This window comes from Rhinatrema bivittatum, chromosome 4 (assembly GCF_901001135.1).
Source record: "Rhinatrema bivittatum chromosome 4, aRhiBiv1.1, whole genome shotgun sequence".
In the NCBI taxonomy this organism is placed as follows: domain Eukaryota; kingdom Metazoa; phylum Chordata; class Amphibia; order Gymnophiona; family Rhinatrematidae; genus Rhinatrema; species Rhinatrema bivittatum.
In genome coordinates this window covers 473,458,323-473,473,401 of record NC_042618.1, presented here as the reverse complement: position 1 = coordinate 473,473,401, position 15,079 = coordinate 473,458,323, and the positions used below count along the sequence as shown (strand labels likewise).

The window sequence follows — 15,079 nt, the reverse complement described above, 5'->3', positions numbered from 1 at the left end:
TCCAGCGACTGAGACGGTACCAGGTGACTCTTGGATACATTGACTATCCAGCCTAGCGTTTGTAACAATTGAAGCACCCGTTGAACCACTGCATGACAGAGAGTCTCCAACTTGGCATGAATCAGCCAATCATCCAAATATGGGTGCACCAGCAGACCTTCCCTGCATAGCTGCGCTGCCACCACCACCATAATCTTGGTGAACGTCCGAGGTGCGGTCGCAAGGCCGAACGGGAGCACCTGAAATTGAAAATGCTACCCCAGCATGGCAAACCTGAGGAACTGCTGGTGCTCTGTCCGTATCCCGATGTGAAGATACGCTTCCGTGAGGTCCAGAGAATCCATAAACTCCCCCTATCTGACTGACGTGATCACGGAGCGTAAGGTCTCCATACGAAAACGCAGGATCCGCAGACAGCGGTTGACCCTTTTTAGATCGAGAATAGGACGAAAGGTTCCTTCCATTTTTAGTACCACGAAGTAAATTGAATAACAGCCCCTGTGAAGCTCGTTGGGTGGCACTGGGACAATCGCACCAAGATCTCGGAGCTGACCCAGCGTTGCCCGTACCACCCGGCGCTTGTCTGAAAACCCGCAAGGCGATACCAGAAAACACTGGCGCGGCCGGCATAAAAAATCTAACGCATAACCGTGTCTTATCACATCTAAGACCCACTGGTCCAATGTGATCCTGGTCCATTCCTTGTAAAACTGAATCAATCTGCCCCCGATTCTCAGTACGGAGGAATGGACAGGCCGCACATCATTGTGCAGGTTTGCCCCCCTGCACATTCTGACCGGTTCCCGGACGACCGAAACGGCGGCCGCGAAAGGACTGCAAATAAGACTGTTGTCTGTTGGCACTGTGACGAAAAGAGGAAACCATGCCCCAGGAAGTCCGAGGACAGCGACCGCCGCGAAAGTGAGAGCGAAAAGCCGGAGCTCCCCTGGACCTTGGTCTGTTCTCTGGCAGTCGATGTACCTTGTTCTCGCCCAAAGACTCAATTAGATCTTCCAATTCCTTGCCAAACAACAGCTTGCCCTTAAAGGGCAATGAGCCTAAATGAGCCTTCGATGTCACGTCCGCCGACCAATGACGAAGCCACAGCAAACGCCTCGCGGATACCGCAGAAACCATTGCTCTGGCTGAGGTACAAAGCAGATCATAAAAAGTGTCTGCACTATAAGCAATCACTGCTTCCAAGCGACCCGCCTGGTGTGCTTCCTCGGGGGAGAGAGACTCATTGGCTAATAACTGTTGAGCCTACCGGAGACCAGCGCGTAAGGAAAAATTACTGCAAATCGCTGCCTGAATACCTAAGGCCGAGACCTCGAATATCCTTTTGAGTTGGATCTCCAGCTTCCGGTCCTGCAAATCCTTTAGTGCTGTACCCCAGGTCACCGGAATGATGGTCTTCTTCGTGACCGCCGCCACCGCTGAATCTATCTTAGGTAGTCTCAGCAGCTCCAAAGCCTCTTCCAGTAGGGGATAAAGCTTATCCATAGCCTTAGCCACCTTGAGTCCCACATCAGGGGTATCCCATTCCTTAAAAAGCAAATCAGATGCTGAAAAATGTAATGGGAAGGCCGAGGGAGGACCCCGTAACCCCAACACCACCAGATCCGTCGCCCCAAGCCGGGACTCTTCTTGCGGTACCTGGATGCTTAATTCCTTCAGAATTTTCTGAATGAGGGATCCCAGTTTGTCCCTGCAAAAGAGACGAACCACTTTCGGGTCATCCCCCTCCGCTCATGGGCACCCCGAGAACTAGCCGATAACTGGTCTCCGCCCCCATCAACCCCCCTCGGAGGCTGGGACGGCCCATCCTGATCAACTTGTTGCTCATTCGGCTCATCGGTGTCCATGGTAGAGCGTGGTAGAGTCCGGATCCCCCCGGACTGCCCGAGGTCGAATAGGCCGGGGGTTGTCCGCACCCCCCAATTCTAGGGCAGTCCGGGCTCGCTTCCCCCACCCCCTTAGGAAGTCAGAGCTATGGGAATCGTGGGGTCTCTTCCTGGCCATCCTATGGGCTTTGAACACTTTGTGCATCAACAGCACAAATTCAGATCCAAAAGAAGAGTCTGAGGACCCCGCCTCGGTATCCCCTTCAGGGACCCGTACAGTGCTTCCAACACTAGGCCCCGCAGGTCGTTCCCCCTCGGGGACCCTGCACTGGGGTGATAAACGTGGAGGAGAGTCGTCCTCCCCCGGCTCTGCTGCTGACACGGGCACCGCGGCCTCCCGAGGTGACAAAATGGCGGCCGTTCCCGCCGAAATGGATTTCCCAGCGCCCAAAATGGCATCCGCTCCCGGGCTCCTCGGAAACGGGCCTTCCCCCGCGACCGGCTGAACCCCTGCAGCCCCGGGACGCGATTGCATTCTGCCCCAAGGTCTGCCAGCGACCGAGGACGCCCCTTCGCCGCCCGAGAGGCACGATGAACAGACGCTATCCCGGGACAGCCACGCCTGCGTGGAGCCGCAGGCTCCGCAGGCAGACCGGCGCGGCATGCTCTAACCCCGGACAGCAGAGACACTCAAACAAACGAAGAAAAAAATGAAAAATCAACGCCCCCCCGCCCCGCGCAGGGCAAAGGGAAGAACAAGAAACAAAAACCAAGTAAACGAAAAATAAAGAAATCTTTTTTTTTTTTTAAATTAGTTACCAATAGCTCGGGTCCTGGGCCAGCTGGGGGGAGTGAGTCGGGCTCCCCGGTGTCACCCCCAGCTGAGAAGATATGCTGGCAAATGGGGATCCCCCACACCTCAGCAACCTCTTAAACCAGGGGGGATGGTCCCCTCAGGACCTCGCAACCCCCTGGGAGGCGAGAAATCCAACCGGCAGGCAAGCCTCTGCCGTACCTATGCCTATAATTAACTCTTTTTTTTTTTTTTTAATCCCTAAGCACTAGGCCTCAGCACAGACTGTAGGTTTTGCACCCCCTCCACCTGCTAGGAGACAGACTACCCACAGACTGGCACCAGCCTATATCTAGGCTGGTGCCAGTCTGTAGGTGACACCAGCCTAGATATAGGCGGAGTTTTTGTTTGTAAACTTCTTTCTCCAACTGCTAGAGGGGGGGCTAAACCCAGGAGTCTGGACTGATCCGGGTAGGTACAGGGAACACCTCTTCCCACCCATCCCCCTGCCCCCTCCCATTATATGTGAGTTGGTACCAAAGTCCCCCCCCCATTATATGTGAGTCAGTTCCAAAGTCCCCCCCATTATATGCAAGATGACACAAAGCCCTCCATTAATGTGAGATGGTATCAACGCCCCCTCATATTATGTGAGATGGTATCAAAGCCTCCCCATTATAAGCAAGACTGCATCAAAGCCCCCCCATTATATGTGAGTCAGTACCAAAGTCTCCCCCCCATTATATGCGAGACTGCACTAAAGTCCCCCCCCCATTATATGCGAGATGGCACCAAAGCCCCCATTATACGCGAGTCGGTACCAAAGTCCCCTCCCCCCCATTATATGTGAGTCTGCACTAAAGTCCCTCCCATTATATGCGAGATGGCACCAAAGCCCCCCATTATATGTGAGATGGCACCAAAGTCCCCCCATTATATGTGAATCGGTACCAAAGTCCCCTCCTTTGTATGTGAGATGGCACCAAAGCCCCCTCATTATATGCGAGATGGCACAAAACCCACCATTATATGCGAGTCAGCACCAAAGTGCCCCCCATTATATATGAGACTGCACTAAAGTCCCCCCCATTATATGCGAGACTGCACTAAAGTCCCCCCATTATATGCGAGTCAGTAGCAAAGCCCCCCATTATTTGCGAGACGACACCAAAGCCCCCATTATATGTGAGTCGGTACCAAACTCCCCCCATTATATGTGAGACGGCACTAAAGCCCCCTATTATATGCGAGTCAGTACCAAAGCCGCCCCCATTATATGCGAGTCGGCACCAAAGTCCCCCCCCCCCCCATTATATGCGAGATAGCACCAAAGTCCCCCCTATTATATGCGAGTCAGCACCAAAGCCCCCCCATTATATGCGAGTCAGCACCAAAGTCCCCCCATTATATGCGAGATGGCACCAAAGCCCCCCCCCATTATATGCGAGATGGCACCAAAGCCCCTTCCATTACATGCGAGACGGTACAAAAGCCCCCCATTATATGTGAGTCAGTACCAAAGTCCCCCCATTATAAGTGAGACGGTACCAAAATCCCCCCATTATATATGAGATGGCACCAAAGCCCCCCATTATATGCGAGTCAGTACCAAAGTCCCCCCATTATATGCGAGACTGCACTAAAGTCCCCCCCCCATTATATGTGAGACGGTACCAGAGCCCCCCATTATATGCGAGTCGGTACCAAAGTCCCCCATTATATGCGAGACTGCACTAAAGTCCCGTCCCCCCATTATGTGTGAGATGGTATCAAAGCCCCCCATTATATGCGAGATGGCACCAAAGCCCCCCATTATATGCGAGTCAATAACAAGGCCCCCCCATTATTTGCGAGATGGCACCACAGCCCTCCTGCCCCTGGGTCACACTCTGATGTGACTGACCTTGGCTTGTCGTCTTGGGAGCTTGGAATGCAGCCGCACCCCTGCTCTGTGCAAGCCACTTTTATCTTATCTCCTTTTGGACCTGTACCGTTCTGGGTAGTTGACCCTATGGGTTTCTCTGCCTGGTCCAACGCCCTGGCCCCTCCCTACCTATGCTGCCTCCCACTCCTACACCTTTCTATTTGTCCCAAGAATGATTACATTCCGTCAATGTTTTCTGCTTTTTTTTTTTATCACAGAAAGAAAGCCACAACCTAAGACAAGAAATGTTGATTGATAATAATAAAGTGCCATTCGCATAGCGCGTTTGCTGCTAAGCTGGACGAATGGCACTAATCTAACTTAGTAGAGTGGTGCATGATGGTCTGACAGCCTTACAGAAACATTTGGCTTACAGAGAGAGTGGATTTTCTTAAACACGGGGCCCTGCTTCTGAGGAACTATAAATGACCGTGCTGTGGCCCTTGGAGATCCACAGAGAGTCTCAGCTCAGACATTAACAGCCCGCCAGGGGCGTGCACAGGGGGTGCCGCTGACCGCCCCCCCCCACGGGACGTCTGCAGGCAGGGGGACGCGTTTGTGGCAGTAGGGTAAAGGGTCAGCCTGCAGGGAGACGGGAAGGAGAAAGAAGGAGGGGGCGGGGGGAAAGAAGGAAGAGGATGCCAGGAAGGAGAGAAGGGAGGATGCTGGGCACCGTAGGCAGTGGGGGGGAGACGGAGCAGGGCGGAAGGGATACTGGCGCTGGGCAGGAAGCGTATACAGTGCCAAGGGAGGGACTTTCTGAGCCAGGGATGCTGACAAGGGGCGCAGCAATTTCACTTCCTTGGCAGTTAAGCCTAGAGCCAATCCCGGGGCTCCGTACGCGTAGAAGTGCCCCCATAACTTTCACGTGAACTGGCAAGAGACGCTCCCGCGGGGGACGGGAGGGGGGTGACGCGTACTTCAGACTTGCGCGCGTATACGTTTTTATTTCGGGGTGAGCATGCACGCTGCGTCCTGGAGAGAGCGGGTTTGACTTTCCTCGGGCGGCCGGGTGCACGTACTCGGACACCTATGCCTGAATTTTCAAAAAAAACAACTCATGCGCATAAGATCGCTCAGAAAACTCGGGGCGTAAAGTCTGCGTGTGAAAGGTACGCGAGCAGATTGCACGCCCCACCACTCACGGTCATAAAATTATCCTCCATTCAGCGAGAAGAGAGCAAAGTGATAGCGGGGAGGGATTTCATCAGAAGGGGACAGAAAGGGCTTTGCTACAAACGAGGAGAATTCACTCTCCCTCATCACTTAAACTATATATTATTTATAAAATTTATAAAGCACTTTCCAGGTCTTACAATAAAATCCTTCCAAAGCGATGTACAACAGAAAAGATAAAAACACACCAAATAAAACAATAAAAATGTCAATACAACATAATAAAATATTCTTAAGTCAAAGCGTACATTCCTGCTGCCCGTCCAAACAAAACAATCTTAGCTTAGAAGTCAGAAATCATCGACCAGGTCTTAGTTCTGCCAGAGGTTTTAGTAGTGCCAGAAGCCTGCATCTAAAAATATGCAGTACATTCAAGTGAGAAACTTACCGCCTCTGCCCTACTAATCTGCTGGTTTTCTTTTAACATTAAAACAAAATGCCAGGCAGATTCTTTTGGCAGTTTGGCGTGACGGTAAAAACCTACCTTCAGGAGCAGCTTGCCATGCCCGTCCCAGTCTATCTGCAAGTCATCCTTGTAGGCGAGACGGACCGCTGACATCACAGTGCGCTGGATGCGGAGGGCACCTGGGAAGATAGTGACATGGGACTCAAACACTCAGAACCTCGGGCGTAGTGAAAGATCAGGCCTGCAGTCTTTAGGTAAAACTAGAAAATTTCAAAGTATTTTCAATGATGACACCTAGATCCTTTTTCTTAGTGGTGATTCCTAATGTGTAACCTTGCATTTTGTGCTATAATTTGGGTTACTCTTCCCTAAGAGCATCAGTTTGCATTTGTCTACATTAAATTTAATTTGCCATTTGCATATCCAATCTCCCAGTTTTGCAAGGTCCTCTTGCAGTTTCTCACAATCCTCTTGCGATTTAACAACTTTGAATAATTTGGTGTCATCGGCAAATGTGATCACCTCACTTCTTATTCCCATTTCCAGGTCATTTATAAATATATTAAAAAGCAGTGGTCCCAGAACACATCCCTGGGTCACTCCACAATTCACCTTTCTCCATTGGGAAAATTTACCATTTGGCCGTACTCTCTGTTTTCTGTCTTTTAACCACTTCCCAATCCACAATAGGACACTGCCCCTAAGTGTCTCTCATGAGGGACTTTGTCAAACGCTTTCTGGAAATCCAGATACATTGTATCAACTGGATCACCTATCCACGTGTTTATTTGTGCCCTCAAAAACTGTACAGATTGGTGAGGCAAGACTTCCCTTAAATATGCACTAAAGTTGCGCTAGTATATACTGCTTTAATGGAAAATTGGTTCTTACCTGCTAATTTTTGTTCCTGAAGTACCAGAGATCAGTCCAGATGAGTGGGTTTATACCTCCCTACCAGCAGATGGAGGCAGAGAACAAAACCTTGAGGCCCTGCCTCATAACCGAGTGCCACCTGCAGTCCCTCAGTATTGACCTGTACCCAAGCCAAGATGTCTACCTTAAACAGAGACTTAAGTTGGAGCCCCCCTGCAAACTAGGCCCCCTTGATTTAACACATATTCAAACTATGAACACTTCTCATTACTCGGATTATATCATGTGCCAGCTCCACCAGCTCAGTCATATCCAGAAGGGAGGAAGTCTTTCGACAGATGGGGATGGGTCATTGGACTGATCCATGGTACTTCAGGAATGAAAATTAGCAGGTAAGAACTAACTTTCCTTTCCTGTTCATACCCTGAATCAGTCCAGACAAGTGGGATGTACCCAAGCCCCTCTATTCTGGGCGGGAACCCAAAAGACCCACGTGCAAAACACTCTCCCCAAACGTCACCTCCTCTGGAGCCTGCACATCTAAGCGGTAATATTTGGTAAAAGTGTAAAGCGAAGACCACATCGTCGCATGACAAATCTCCTGTGGAGAAAGCAGTTGACACTCCGCCCACGAGGTCGCCTGGGCTCTAGTGGAATGCGCTCACAACCCCTCCGGCACCGGCCGGAGGGGTTGTGAGCGCAATCGTGCCCTTGGAAGCCTTATTTCCCTTCTTTGCTCCACTGAACAGGATAAACAGATGTAAAGATCTCCAAAAGGGATTCATCACCTTGAGATATCGCAAAAAAGATACAAAATACATTCAATAAGTGAAGCTCCCTGGCCATCCAAGTATCGGCTGTCAAGTTCGGAAAAGCCAGAAGCTCGACCACCTGATTAAGGTGAAAAGAGGACACTAACTTCAGAAAAAAGGAAGGAACCGTGCGTAAAGAAGCCCCATCCTCCAACAAGCACAGGAAAGGGTCCCTATGATAATGCTTACAGCTCAAAGATTCACCTAGCCAAACAGATGGCCACTAGGAAAACAGTCTCCAGGCTTAAATCCTTCAGCGACACTCTCCGCATAGGCTCAAAGGGAGGGCTACGCAGCACCCGAAGAACCAAATTCAGACTCCAAGCTGGACAGATCTTTTGCACCAGAGGACGCAGATGCTTGGCCCCCTTTAAGGAAATGAGCCACATCCAGATGAGATGCTAGTGGCCTTCCCCGAATCCTACCATGCAGGGAACCCAAAGCTGCTCCCTGGACCCGAAGGTAATTATAGGCCAACCCCTTAGTCAAACCACTCTGCAAGAAGGCTAAGATCTGTGGAATGTCCACCTTTAAAGGCCGTACCTTCTTCTGCCAAGATTCGAAAACTTTCCCCACCCGGACATAAGTCATCGAAGTGGAAGGTCTCCTTGCCTGAAGCAAAGTCGTAATCACAGGCTCAGAATAACCCTTCTAATGGAGTTGCCGCCTCTCAAAAGCCAAGCCGCTTAACAGAAGCGATCCTCCCACTCTGAAAAAATACGGTGCACCTCTACCATCTGCTGGAGACAGAGAAATACTGAGGGACTGCAGGTGGCACTGTCAGTTAAGTAGCAGGGCCTCAAAGTTTTGTTCTCTGCCTCCATCTGCTGGTAGGGATGCATAAACCCACTCGTCTGGACTGATCTGGGGTACTACCAGGAACATAGAATATGACGACAGATAATGACCCAAGGTTAATCTAGTGCCATAGACCCTTTAGCTGTCTTCCATCTGTGCTTATTGCAGGTTTTTTAAACATAACCTGCCCATTAGAAGGGGGGTCACACTTCCAGCCCTGCTGAGCACTGACCCACTCAATACAGCTTCTGTGATGGGGACAGGCTTAACCTGTAGGGTCCTAAAGAAGATCACACTCCAGAAATAAAACAGTCCACACTCCAAGTGTTGTTTTCCAAACAGAAAATAGCGTTTACCATAGAGAATCACAAGTGGAAAAATAAACAGTCCACATTGCAAAAATATCCGAAACATAAGAAACAGTTTCTTACGCTGCTTAAGTCAATTTAAAAAAAACATGGGACTGACTTAATATTCTCAAGAAGGCCTCTGACTCTGCAGACCCCCAGAAGAACTGTAGAAAATCTTCCTTTTGCTCCCAAACTCACTCACCGATTGCTGGCTTGACAGGAACCAATCCTCTCCCTGTTGTCTAAGGGTTGAATGTCCCTGGATCAGTCCTGCCGTTTTCTGGCTCCCTCCAAGAAGTCTTTCCCTAGGAGTCGGACTCATGGAGTCGCCCAGCGGGGATGGACCTGCCCTCCCGGCTGCAAGGAACTGCTTTTACTAGAAAATCACTCGTTGAAACCTGTAAGTTTGGGAGTCTTGCACTTCTGGTTGGAATAGCAGCTGACTGGCCCACTCTGAGGAAGCCTGGGCTGCAATTCATCATCTGAGATAAATCATTTCAGTTGCAATACATTTAATAAAAGCTAATTTATTAAAGGGGCTAAAAGTATTACAGAGAAGAAAGGAGGCAAGGCCTACAAAATCTGAGAAACCCTGCTTCACCTGCACTGACATTTTGAAGTACAGTGGGAAGGAAGCGAACCCCGAAGTTTTGCTCCTCTGCCGTAAGTGCTCCGACCTTCTGCTCGCAGTATTTTCCCGTTGCGAAGACCCGGATGTTTGCACTGAGAAATGTGGGAAAACGGAGCAGAGCTTACGTCCCGCCTAGCACAGCCTGAGAGCCTGGCAGTCCTCCTGCCCAAATTGCACAAAACTATAACCGTATCAGGCGAGGACCTTGCTCTCTCAGCTCCCTGTTTTGTTTTTTTTTTTATGGTCCGCGATTCTCTTAACTCATCCCAACCAAAGGGCTAAATCACAGCTCTGAGAAGGAAGGGCAAGAGAGGCGCTGAGCAATCACGACGGCAGGAAGCAACCCAAGCTAATGGAGCAGGGCAGCAGCAGGTCATTTGATCGGAGCGATTTCGAGGCTGGTGCCTAGCAAGCTTATTTTCCTTGTCTTAATCAGGGCAAACATCTGAAAGAATTGAATTAGGATACACTGGAAGAGCTTGCCATGAAGAGAGCCCCAAGGACATTGCAGAAACTTAGTTTGGAGGAGAGAGTGCCAGGATTTAGGTCCCTTTCTTCAGAGCTCTGTGCAAGAGGAACCTGGCAGTCTCCGTGAGGAAGCTCCCTAGGCAGGACTATCACAGGCTTAGAGGCAATGACAATTAAGAGAGAAGAAGCGCGTGCATTTCTCTTGAAAGAACATGAAAAACACAACAAAACAGCCTTTTTCGTTGCAAGTTGATTCAAAATGAAATTGAAACTAAAGCGCAATGAAATTTTGTCAGGTGGCTCAAGGGTTTCCATGCAGAGGAAGAAGGGATCTGAGTAAGTTCTGACTGGGAATGGAAGCTCACCGGGCACTGCCTCACAGCAGGGTCGTTGCCCGACGCCATGGCCATTCCCCCACAGGTTGGGCCATAGCTAAGGAAGATCCGCTGGCCCAGGCAGGTCAAAGCTTTAGGTCTGGACATGGATCTGGAGTCAGGATAAGTCCAACAGCGTTTCCACGGGCAAAGCCTCAGCAGACTGCACCAGCGAGGGTGAGTCAGGTCCATCCACCAGGCCCAGAGACCCCGTACCACAATGTGGTGCCATCTGCTTAGGAGGGAGGCGTCGCAATTACATCACCAGGGCCCCTCCTTCCAGTGGAACTGCATCCTGTTTTGTCAATAGAAGACACTTGAAGGCCTGGTGCTGGGCCTCGGGTCTGGGCCTCGGCAATGGGGCCCAGCCCTGGGATTGGGCCCAGCCCTAGGCCTGGACCTCTGCAACGGGACCTAAGCCTTTGGACTGGCCCCGATGTCAGACCCCAGGGTCCAGGCCTGGTCCTTAGTGAAGGGACCTGTTCTCCTAGGCCCCGTACCTTGGTGACAGGGGCCCGGGCCTCAGGCCGGGCCCCTGTGTCAGACCTAGGCCTAGGACTGAGCCTTGGAGATGGGACACAGCCTTGGGCTGCTGCCCCCCCCCCCCCCCCCCGGCACCAAGCCAGGCCCTTGGGTGTAGGCCGTTTTTAATTTTACAATGAAGTGAATGGGTCGCATGGATTTCTTTCCCCATTGACTTCAATGTGAAATAAAAAAACAAATGCAAACAAACAAACTTTTTTTTTTTGCTTTGAGTCCAACCTGATGAATGAATATGACCTAGGAAACGAATGAATGAACCAAAACACATTTTTCGAGACTGCACACCCCTACTTAGTAACCATGAGCAGAAGGTCATCAACACTTCCCATGGGAAGGTAAGAAAAAGAAGCAATGCTTTGTTTTTACAGTAGTATATGAAGATACATACTGTTGGTAGCATCTCTTATTCTACAAGAGTGTCATCGCACCCGTATTTGGAAGAGGATTGTGCTCAAAGCTTAAACGATTCTGCTCTTGCCTAGCAAATATTATCATTACCAAAGGCTCCTACAATCTTATAGTAAAGGACTTTTGACTTGCACATTTGTAAATGCCTAAAAGCAAATTAGATGTTTTCATTTTAAAATAATGGCTGCAGGGAAAGGATCCCTCCAAGTCCCACACACCCCCAACACTGCACCAGAACTAGAAACAGGGTATCAGTCTACTGCACATGCCCTCTATTGAAACACATAAACTCTGTTTTTGGTGGCATTTATTACCTGCCATTCTGGGGATAAACCTGCCTAGGGTGAGTTACAACCAAACATTCAATCCATAGCCATAAACATAAAATACACAAAACCACATAAAATTCATTAGCACATAGGACAAACATAGAAAAAAAATTAAATCAATAATCCAAAATCTAAAAAACAAAAAACCACATGCAAATATTAAAATTAAAAAATATGACTTTAGCTGTTTGATCTATGTTAATAATCTACATGAATAACCAGAAAAAAGCCCCTTACTTCCATCTTTCCAATTTTTCATGATGGTAGGGTTAAACCTACCTTGGGTTAGAGGAAGCTGAATGTCTTGACCATCCACAGAAACCCCTCCTCCGTGCTTCAGTTTAATGATGACATTTTGCACATCCAGTAGTCGCACAGAAGCTGATCGAGTGCACACCGCATCAGGATCGTCTGCACACTGAAAGGGATTAATTGCGATGTTTTATGTGGCTACAGCACCTCAAAACAATTAAGATCAAACTCCAAGGTGGGCCTGAAGGCCTAACGTCTACTAAGGGTGGGCAAAACAGTTTGGATTTTATGTGAACCTCCTCTGGCCCCATAAAAGTAAAGGGTTGAATTATATGTGCCCCACCAGCTAGATCATATCTTACATATCCTATAAACATCCTGTCCCTGGGGAGTCCCTCCCTGAGGCAGGGGGATAAATGAGAGAGACTGGAAGTGTTTTGCTCTTCTAACTTTCAAAGCTGCATAAGACAGCTAGCTTCAAACCAGTTCTATTGCCATCTCTTGTTAGTTTAACATGCTATAATCTATATATAATATTATTTTGTGTACGCGTGCGTGTGTGTGTGTGTGTGTGTGTGAGAGAGATGCTGTTCTCTTACATCCCTCCTCCATGTCTCTGTCTTAGCATCGTTACGGGGGGTCATTCATTGACCTCTTGAGAATAGCTATGGGGAACTAACCCTACTGCAAATATTTGGATTTAAGCTCTGAAATAATTATTAAATTAGTATTCTAGAATTTGTATATGATTTTGCTGTAAATAGCTTTAGACAAAAGCGTTATATAATTTAAGATTATTCATGAAGTAGATCACAAGCACAATCTCAAAAAAATCCACTGTAAGATATGTGGGGTGAGGGGTGGAAAGGGGAAGGAGGTATATACAGAATATGATGGAAGATATTATAATACAATAACAAAGAATATGATGGAAGATATTATAATACAATAATACAGATAATATGATGGAAGATTTTACAATGCAATAAGAAAGAATATGATGGAAGATATTATAGTGCAATAACACAGAGAATATGATGGAAGATATTATAGTGCAATAATACAGAGAATATTTACTTATTTATTTAAAAAAACTCTTGTATACTGCTTGATACAATGGAGGTAGGTCCAAGCGGTTTACAATATTAAACATACATAATAAATAATAGAATAAACATACATAATAAATTACAGCATGACTACAAAAATTTCACAAATTAAACAGAATAAAATATAGTAAAATATAACAGAAAGTAAAAGAGGTTAGGTGAAAGCAAGCTTGAATAAATAAATTTTTAAATGTTTCTTAAAATCTTCGTTAATAGGAATTAATCTAAGGTGATCAGGGAGGGAGTTCCACAGAGAAGGATCTGCCACCGAGAAATCTTGGTGTCAGGTAAGGTGTAATCTGGCAAGGCGGACAGACAGTAGGAAGAATATGATAGAAGATTTTACAATGCAATAACAGAAAATATGATGGAAGATATTATAGTGCAATAACATAGAATTTTATAGAAGATATTGTAATGAAATAACACAGAATATGATGGAAGATAGTACAGTACAATAACACAGAGAATATAGTGGAAGATAATATAGTGCAATAATAAATAATATGATGAAAATATTACAATGCAATAATACAGAGAATATGATGGAAGATATTACAGTGCAATAAGAGAATATGATGGAAGATAATACAGTGCAATAACACATAGAATTTGACAGAAGATATTGTAATGAAATATCACATAGAATATGATGGAATTTGTTATAATGAGAATGTCCCCAGGGGGATGAAACATCCTTTTTGTTTTCGGGCACCATGCTAAGCATTCTGGTTTCTTACCCTTGGGTGGCCACCTCTTATGTATGTATGTATGATCCCATAGCCCTGAGGAGGGGGAGGGGGGGGAGGGGATAGGGGAGGGAAGGGGAATATGTTATTATAAAATGAAACGGGTATTTCCAGTTTTTCTTGCTGTCACTCATGGAAGCACTCTTAGCTTTGTATTTGCATAGCTGTTCCGAAATGGATAGCTATTCTTATCTTTATTGTGTTTTGCTTCTATGTAGGTGCCTATTACTATTACTGTTAGTAAGGAGGATTACTGTTAATCAGCAATTGGCAAAGTGTTTGATTTTGTACTATGTAATCCATTGATGTTGATCTGGTTGTGCTGTTTCCAAATAAAGTATAAATAAAAAAATAAAAAAGAATATGATAGAATTAAGGATCTTAAGGCCTTTCTAGTTTGTGCCCCGTTCCCTTCCTGTTGCACTACCATGGATCCCACTTCTCGTCTTGCTTTACCTTCACTTCCTCTCTGCCATCCCCAAAACCCTCCTCTCCAACAAAAAAGCAAAAATACGCAACCAATTTCTGGTGCTAGAGTGTGATAAATAATCCGTGAGCCGGACACTACCTGTACGGTTTCTATCGTCACAGCAAAGGAGTTGTCTTGAGTATCTTTTGCAAGCAAATACTGACAGATTCCGCTGAAGGTAAAATACTTGTTGTCAAAACTCTTAAAATGGGATTGTCCAGCGATAAAGCATTCTCCTAAACACGCACAAAGAAAGGAAAAATATACAACTCAGTGCATTTCCAGTCTTCCAAGCTGCACTTCAGGTTCTCAGAGATACAAATTTCGTTCCTCTTTCAACGGCAAGGTTGTAACACCAAAGCACAAATTCAGGGGCAGATTTTAAAAGCCCCACATGCGTAAATCCGGCCGGATCTACGCACGCAGGGGACTTGCGCGCCGGTGCGCCTATGTTGCATCCGGCCGGATTTACGCACGCGGGGCTTTTAAAATCTGCCCCAATATATGCAACTTTTCCTGAAGTGGCGTCCAAAACTTTCAAACTGCTTTTCAGGGTGATAAAATGTTCTGGCCATGTTGCATTTTGAAAACCCCCCATGCTAAACAGCCCAAGAGGCTAGGACCATTAAGCACCAAAGGTTGTATCTCCCCCTCCACCTCCCACACATACAACACATTAGGGGGCATCTCTGGTAGGATGGTTCCCACCCCATCACTTCTCTCAACACCAGTGGAAGGGGGGGGCTCTGAGCCCCAGCATCACCCCCCGAC

The 15,079-nt window shown here is 47.5% G+C and overlaps 1 protein-coding gene across 3 annotated transcripts in view; it reads right to left on the bottom strand.

The window, feature by feature from the left end:
- Positions 1 to 15,079, bottom strand: part of VWF (von Willebrand factor) — a 259,921-nt gene that overhangs the window by 209,077 nt on the left and 35,765 nt on the right. For all 3 annotated transcript variants that reach the window (XM_029597268.1, XM_029597267.1, XM_029597266.1), the window contains exons 11-13: positions 14,408 to 14,544; positions 12,009 to 12,147; positions 6,222 to 6,322 (exon numbers count right to left, since the gene is read on the bottom strand). In XM_029597268.1, coding sequence (XP_029453128.1) covers positions 6,222 to 6,322; positions 12,009 to 12,147; positions 14,408 to 14,544 — 377 coding nt within the window. The remainder of the gene's footprint in view (positions 1 to 6,221; positions 6,323 to 12,008; positions 12,148 to 14,407; positions 14,545 to 15,079) is intronic.